This window comes from Peromyscus californicus, unplaced genomic scaffold (genome assembly GCF_007827085.1).
Source record: "Peromyscus californicus insignis strain IS unplaced genomic scaffold, ASM782708v3 Scaffold_20__1_contigs__length_68692818, whole genome shotgun sequence".
In the NCBI taxonomy this organism is placed as follows: domain Eukaryota; kingdom Metazoa; phylum Chordata; class Mammalia; order Rodentia; family Cricetidae; genus Peromyscus; species Peromyscus californicus.
The window spans coordinates 47381952-47389908 of NW_026294503.1; the positions used below are offsets into that span (position 1 = coordinate 47381952).

Sequence of the window (7957 nt, forward strand, 5' to 3'; positions counted from 1 at the left end):
GGTGATGGTGGTGGTGGTGGTGGAGGTGGTGGTGGTGGTGGTGGTGGTGGAGGTGGTGGTGGTGGTGGTGGTGGAGGTGGTGGTGGTGGTGGTGGTGGTGGTGGTGGTGGAGGTGGTGGTGGTGGTGGTGGTGGTGGTGGTGGTGGAGGTGGAGGTGGTGGAGCAGGAGGGAGGAGTTGGTTGAGGGTTTCACTGTGTAGCCCTGGTTTTTGTCTGAAATTCACTCTGAATTCCAGGCTGACCTATACCTCACACAGATCCTCCTGCTTCTGCCTCCAGAATCTGGGAATAAAGGTGTGTTCCACCACTGCCCAGTTGAGGTGCTGTGATCTCTGTTATTCTTAATTACCACCTCTCATTGGACAAGCTATATGGATGATCTCCAAGTCCACATGCCACAGTAGCCAGGCCCAGTAGTGGCAAAGGGCCTGGCGGGTCGCTGGAATTCTAGAACTTGCAACACCATCAGCTCCACCAGTAAAGGAAGATGGTCATGAATATGACAACAGGCCACAGTTCATCTCCAGTCAGCTACCTCATGAGTACATCACTGCTTCAAGGTCTTTCTGGTCACATTTCACATCAACCAAAGCAGTCACCTACGATCAGGAAGAATCTTACTGCAACCTGGCATCTGGTCCCCGATAAAGGAAGAAGGCTGTCCTTTGTCTAATGTCTTGAGTTGACCTCCTGTGTTTTCTCTGCAGTCTGCATGTCAGGAGGGGTGGAGCAGTCTAGGGAGGTTTACCTCAGTTTCCCACCTCTTCTTCCCTCCCCAGGAACTTACTCACTGGAGGGCATCAGGATATGGGAGCTGACTCCACAGGAGCTCTGCATACTGGTTATGTTAGGCTAGGGACTGTGAATATGGGGTACCAATGTCAATGAACCCCTGCTCCCAGGGACATAGACAAGTCACTCATCTGACATGTCACACATGCAGAGCATTGGGGCTGTAGGACATTGCCTCAGGCTGGAGTAAGACCTTCCTACACCATCAAACAGGGGTAAGAGGAGGGCTGTAGAGATGGTTCTACAGTGAAAAGCATTGGCTTCTCTTCCTGAGGACCCAGGCTTCATTCCTATCATCCACAGGATGTGTACAACTAACTGCAATTCAAGTCCCTGAAGATCACATGCACATTTCTGCCCTCTTGGGAACTGCACCCATGTAGGCAAATACCCATGCATAAACAACAAAAATAAAGGGAGGGGTGGAGGGAAGAAGAGGAGATGCTGGGAAAACAATGTGCATATTCCTATAGCCAGCAACAAGGTAGGACTGTGAAGTAAAGTTGCCCGAGCTTGGTGAGTGTTTGGTCCTGTACATTCCTAAAGCCAATGTCTGACTACTGATGAGGTGTGGGGATCTTCCCTGACATTCCTAGAAAGAGAGTCAATGGGAAGACATTTTCTTTTTCCAAAAAAGAAAACCAAAAACAGAGTGCCCACACAGCTGTGTATCAAAGCATGCCACGGAGGTCAGGGTCATGAGATGCTGCAGTCTGGCCTCAGACTATATGAAAACTAAGATGGGCCTCAAGGGGTACTCCCTGCCTCCGTGTTCTACCTGGCGCCACCAAGCCCCAAAATATTCAAGCCCCAAGATTCTTGAACCTTCCTAGTGAGTAACATCCATTATATCTTTCCCATGTTCTTGCTGTGAGCACTCCCCTCAGTCTGGAGAGAAGGCCCCAGACAGAAGAGCTGGATCCTGCCCATCCTCCAGGATTCTGACCAGTCACCTTTTGCTACCCCCAGATTTTCTCCTGCATCCTTTCCCTGCAGGAAGCCTGAGGTGTGAGGACAGCAGCTGGTCTAGCTTGAGAGACCTCTTAACCATTTGTGGCACTTCAGGGTCTTGGGGACCGTTAACGACATCTGTCACCAAAACAAGAATCGTCCTGATTTCCATCACGAGCCATTTGCATTTCCTCTGAGAACCATTGAGTCTTGATGTCTGTCTGTGGTTGGTCACCCACCCAGCAGCCTTTGATGAGTCTTTCCAAACGATCTAGGGTCAATCACTGAACATGAGAACAACGACCTCTCTTTCTATAGTATGTCAAATTTGCTTACCTCCCTCTTTTCATTCCCTCCTCCTTCCTGTATCACAGCCTCGTGACTACACACCCCTTTTTGATAAGGGATGTCATTAAGAAATCCAGGCTGAATAGCCCAGAGTGACCTTGAACTTGCAATCATCTTGTCTTGGTCTCCTTCTTGCTATACTGCAGGCCTGTGCCACTGCTCTTGGCTCAGTAAACTCTTTTCTCACAACATTAAAGTTGATCATAGGGGAGGTCTGAGGCAGAGGGAAAGACTGATTGTAGACTGTTGTCTTGGGACACAGTTGACACAAGGATGGCGGTTGGACTAGGAATGAGTGGCAGTCACAGAACGGGTTTATTGGACATCAATTATCACAAACTTGGGAGAAGGTTGGAGCTGCTGTTCTTTCTAGCGTACGACTGCACAGAGCTCGTAGGGAATTGGGGTAACTGGCAATGCGTAGACCCCATGGTCACTTGGCCGGGGCTGTCCATCAGGCACCGAGAAGCTAAAGCGCTGCAGGAGGCAGGTGAAGAAGAGGAAGAGCTCCATGCGGGCCAGAGGCTCCCCCAGGCATGCTCTGCGGCCTGTGGGTGGGACAGGAGCTCAGTCAGTCTGGGACCTGATGGATGCTCCACCCTCCAAGGCCCCCTGGGAAGAGACATGGAGCCAGGCACCCCACAGGACCTGCTGAGAATGGCATGAAGGCCTCATGCTTCACAAAGCGGCCCTGGGCATCCAGGAAGTGTTCAGGGTAGAACTGGAGGGGCTTCTCCCAGACAGTCTCATCCTTCAATACGGAGGACAGGTTGGGGATGAGGGTCGTTCCCTGGCAGGAGACACATGGTGTGAACATGGACTGGAATACAGCTAACATAACTCTGTTCACCAAGTTAACATGCACATCCTCTTTGTGCACACACTGGATTCTTTCATTCACCCCAACCTCAGAGCCTCTCAGTACCTTCTCTGGTACCAGTCAAGGCCCTGTGATAATGATTCCATGGGTACCCAAATCAAACCTGCCTCTGTGTATAGTACTCACTAAAATCCCTGTGGCTTATTTTCTTGGACATCCCTCTTCCCTGGGGAATCCTGAGCAATGGCTGCTGTAAACTCACACTCAGGTTTGTCCCATCACCATGTGCAAATCCAGGATGTGGTGTCTTGGTCTTTATAGCCTTGTTTACCTAGTGGTGACCCTGGGACAAGGAACCCCATTCATACCTTAGGGATGAGGAAGCCCTGTACTTCAATGTCACGGGATGTCATGTGTGGTATATTCACTGGTACAATGTCTGCAAATCGCTGGACCTCATGAATGACAGCATTGGTGTAGGGCATGCGGGCCTGGTCTGCCATCTCTGGACGCCGCCCCTGCCCTATGACTTCATCAATCTCCTGGTGGACGCGGCCTGGAGGGACAGCATCCCGTCAGTGAAGCAGTGTCTTGGTGGCTCTTCCTTGACCTTCTCCCTCTGGGTTAAAAGGTAACTAAAGACTTCCAATGGCAGACTTGTAGGAGTCAGGATCAATCCTATACTGGAACCAATAAATTCTCAAGCACCTCTATCTTTCTTCTCTCATCCTCCCTCCTAACCCTAGCCAGGCTCACTCTGCACATCCGGATGCAGGATCATGAGCAGCAGGGCCCAGGACAGTGTGGTTGAGGTGGTCACCATCCCTGCAGTGAACAGGTCAAATACCACAATGCGCAGGTTCCCATCATTGAAGGAGCTCTCAGGATTCCCCTTGGCCTGGGATAGACAGAGAAGGTAGGCTCAGGAATACAGGCAGTAAGGCCAAAATGATCTACCATTGTGTTCATGCACCCCTTGGTTAGGTACATGAGTGACATGTAAACACCACCAGCCTGACATCAAAACCCACAGAACACTTCTGCCCAAAGGCACTGGCCCCATGTTCATGGCTATCCTCACCTTCCCCATCTCAGCCAGGAAGGCATCTGTCAGGTCTCGGGGAGGCTGGGCAGGGTCCCAGGATGCCTTGTGCTCCATCAACATCTTATCCAGTGAGTCTACTAATGCTGTCACCTTGGGGAAGGCTTTGCCAGGCAGCCCAGGGATTCGAAGCAGCACCGGAACAGCATTCAGTGCCTGGGAAAGAAACAACAACAATCTTGTTGCTTTTATTGCTAAAAAGAATCGTGTGTGTGTGTGTGTGTGTGTGTGTGTGTGTGTGTGTGTGTGTGTGTTGTGTGTGTGTTTGCATGCCTGTATATGCACTCACACACATTCATAATGATTCCTGTTTAGTAGTCAGAGAACAACTTGTACAGTAAGATCCATCTCCCACATGGGTTCCAGGGATCCAGCTCGGGCTCACTTGGTAAGTTCCTTTACCCAGTGACCATCAATCTCCTGGCCCTGGATGCTGTTTCTGCTCACTGTTCACCTGGACCAGTCTCAGGTCCTGGTCTCTTCCAAGAAGGACTAAGGATCTGGTTGTACCCACCCATAACCTGCTTTTCAACCATTCCAACCTCTAGGCTGTCTTGTAGCCAAAGATAAACAAAATGATTCTTCTATTGGAAATCAAACAGGGTTGTGCAGTTCCCATGTAGACAGGGGGCATAGGTCACTCCCTTCCTAGAGCCCCTGACCTTTGTCCACTCCTCCCCTCCTGTTATCTGAGGTTGGCCAACATGTAGGCCTTTCCTCCTGCATTTGACTATCACACTAGACCCTCACCCATTCACCTAATACATAATTATTCTGATAGGATTTGCAGCATAGAAGTAGCCATGCACAGTGCCCTGAGACTCATACCTCAGCAATGAAGCCAGAGTCCTCTCCAAAACTTTCCTGTAATGTTTTGAGCAGCCAGTTTAAGAAAGGGTCTTCATACTCGAAGCGATGGGCATAGATGAGGGATGAAATCACATTGCATACACCTTTATTCAGGAGGGTGATGGGATTAACGGGATGACCTGGAAGCAGAGATGCAAGGAGGTCATGGTATTGCTCATATGTGCCTGCCCACATCTCTATATCTCACCTATCACCCACCAGCCTCCTTGGCCAAGGCGTCACAGAGGTGGCCAGCCTCCTCTGTCACCCACTGTTCCAGGGATTTCTTGCCCAGGCCGAAGTCTCGCATGGTGGACACAGAGAATCGCCGCTGCTCTCGCCACTCGGGTCCGTAAGGGGCAAACACCACACCTGCAGGGACATCCGTGGATAAACATGGATACATGTGCCATGAGCCATCTCCTCTGCTCCCAACAATTCCCTGAGGTCAGTCTCAGCCACCAGTGTCCCAGCAATTTGCTGTCACATAGCAGCACATGCCACTGTAGTGTCTCCACCCTCCATTCCAGTGACTTCCCCTTGCATTGCCTCAACACATCTAATTGCCTCCATTAAGTCCTGTCCATCTTCTGTCCACGGCTCCTCAAGCCCTATTCTCTCTGCCTTCTCCCCAAGATAGCTCTTTGCCTTTTGATTTGTGCCCATAGCCCAGGTGATTAAAGATGGGTATTGGAGGGCGGTCAGAGGTGTCCTCTCCACAGTTCACCAGCACTTCCCGAACCGCCTTCAGTCCATTGACCACAATCACAGGCTTCCAGGCCATCTGCAGGCTGAACACGTCACCATAGCGTTGTCGAAGCTGAAGGAGAGGGGACAGAGCACTTAGGAAGTGGAGGTTCCCAAACACTGTAAGATCAAAGTTTAACACACAGATCTGTGTGTGTGTTTATGTGTGTGTGTGTGTGTGTGTGTGTGTGTGTGTGTGTGTGTGTGTGTGTGTGTGCGCGCACATGAGCACAAGCACACAAACATGAGTACATTTGTATGGTACACATTATTGACCCTTGGTCCTGCCCTATGCTGAGCAAATGCTCTATCACTGATCTGTATCTCTAGCCTGAGGTATGGGACCTTGTGAATGGGGTATCCATTCTTCTCAATCCAGCAAAGTTCTCATAGTAAATTAGGTCATTCAGAGGTGACCTTGCCAGAGCAAAGTCTGCCTGCTTCATACCCCATCAAACAAGAGAAATTCGGGTTCCTGAAATGGGCAGCGAGGCCTGAGTCCACACAACAACAAGAGATTATAGCACACATGGCCATCACCCCACTTCTCTTTCCTGACTGACAGGCTACACTGGAACCCGACTCCTCCCCTTTGTTCCTGAGACCTCATCCAGTGAGGGGATCACAAGGGACCCGAAGCCTTTCCAACTTCTGCCCTGTCTAACCAGACTCCCAGCCTGCCTCCATGGCCTTTCCATACTGAGCCTCTGCTCCTAGAAAGTCCACAGTGTCCTCAGACCCAGAAGTGCCACAAGGAAACAACTCAGCCTTCTTCCACTTGGAGACCATCTTCCTGTCAATCCTGTGGCTTCAGGGGCACCATGACCTCTACCCCCTCCACCACCATCTGTCTCACCTTGTACAAACTGTAAGGCATGTTCTGGAAGTCCACCTGCAGCAGGTTGCCCAGCCCAGGTAGCGGCACAGGGCCTGGAGGGTAGCGGGCAGTCCAGAACTTTCGTCGGTACATCAGGTCCACCAGAAGCAGGAAGATGGCCGTGAATATGACCACAGACCACAGACCAGCTCCAATTAACAGCGCCATGGCTGCCCCACTGCTTCCCAGGCTGTTTGGGGAACACCTGCTCCAGACACCTGAGATCAGGACAGACACTGTAAGGACACACTGGGCACCTTGTCCTGATGAAGGGGATAAGGCTGCACTTTGTTCTCTGCCTTGAGCCAAGTAGCTGTGTTTACTGTTCAGCCAGGGTGTTTAGGGAGGGGTGAGAAAGGTGAGGGAAGGTCTGCCTCAGAGGTTCCTGCCCTTTCACCTCTTCTCTGGTGCTTCTCCAGGGGAGAAACATCGCTTGCTCCACAGGGAGCTGTGCACTGTGGTTGTGTATGCCTGGGCACTGTGAATACAGAGGAAAGATGACCAGTGGACTCTGCCTCCAGGTGCAGGATCACAACGTATAGGGAAGTCAGTCAGTGATATGCCACACAGGCAGAGCTCTGGGGGTCCGAGGACATTGTCTCAGAATGGATTGAGTTCATGGAACCCCTGGCTTTAGGACATGAGGTGTGACAGACACTGCAGGCACTATCACTGTGTGGCAAGGGCCACTGAAGTGGCTTGTGTGGCTAGTCAATGAGGATGAGTGACAGGCAGTGTGGGAAGGCAGCTCCATCCCAGGAGCCATGAGTACAGGGGTTAGGCCACTCAACTATGAGGAAGGCCAAACTCACAGCCTGGGGACCTCTTAGCTCCGATCTGAGAAAACCAAAAAACCATCTACAACTGTCAGAGGATCCGGGAGAGGCCATCAGGATGTCCATGTATTTTTCTCATGGAGGCCAGTGTATCTAAATTTATTCACCCATTATTTCTTGGTGGATGGGTCCCACTGTCTACAATGACCATAACAGGGATGAAAGGGTGTTGTTTTCATACCACAGAGGCAGAGTTTTGAGAATTTGTGAACATCGCCACAGACTGGGGTCAGACTGCCCTGGAGGCTCAAGGAACACTTAGTTGGCAGGACACACCACCTGTGTCTAAGAGTAAATACCAGTGATTTGTTTTGTGGTGAGTGAGGGGCAGTGGGAGGAAGGTGTCTGCAGACTTGGAGCCTGGTGGACAGGTTTATGGTTGCCAAGTTCATGTGGAAGACCAGACTCAGAACCTGGGCTCTTCCTCCATCAAATCTGAGAAAGTTGTGGAAATGTCAACAAAGGTCAAAACGTCCCTGGAGGCTGTTAGCTCAGGTCACTACTTGTCACTTGGTGGTCTCAGTCTTTTACTCACCATTTGTTTCTTGGCATGTCTTCCTCATGCCAGAGGCCGTGGATAGGATGGGCAGCCATGAGGAAAATGGAAAGATGACTATTGTGAGCTGTTGTTCGTT

At 50.8% G+C, this 7957-nt stretch overlaps 1 protein-coding gene across 2 annotated transcripts; it reads right to left on the reverse strand.

The window, feature by feature from the left end:
* Positions 1 to 2460: 2460 nt before the first annotated feature.
* Positions 2461 to 6654, reverse strand: LOC128116304 (cytochrome P450 2D20-like). 2 transcript variants are annotated; one of them, XM_052747486.1, is made up of 9 exons: positions 6466 to 6654; positions 5511 to 5682; positions 5082 to 5234; positions 4842 to 5002; positions 3993 to 4169; positions 3668 to 3809; positions 3280 to 3467; positions 2740 to 2881; positions 2461 to 2639 (listed from the first exon to the last, which is right to left on the reverse strand). In XM_052747486.1, the coding sequence occupies exons 1-9, from the start codon at positions 6652 to 6654 to the stop codon at positions 2461 to 2463; spliced, it is 1503 nt and encodes a 500-aa protein (XP_052603446.1). The 2 variants fall into 2 exon arrangements, with proteins under 2 accessions (XP_052603446.1, XP_052603447.1); XM_052747487.1 differs by lacking the exon at positions 5082 to 5234.
* Positions 6655 to 7957: the final 1303 nt, after the last annotated feature.

What these genes read in the sequence shown, in the direction of transcription:
- LOC128116304 (XM_052747486.1), bottom strand. Translation starts at nt 6,654, where the DNA reads ATGGCGCTGTTAATTGGAGCTGGTCTGTGGTCTGTGGTCATATTCACG. An exon ending in CTATGGGCACAAATCAAAAG is followed by an intron (nt 5,235 to 5,510) that starts GCAAAGAGCTAT and finishes ATGTCCCTGCAG; the next exon opens with GTGTGGTGTTTGCCCCTTAC. An exon ending in TCCTGGCTGAGATGGGGAAG is followed by an intron (nt 3,810 to 3,992) that starts GTGAGGATAGCC and finishes TGTCTATCCCAG; the next exon opens with GCCAAGGGGAATCCTGAGAG.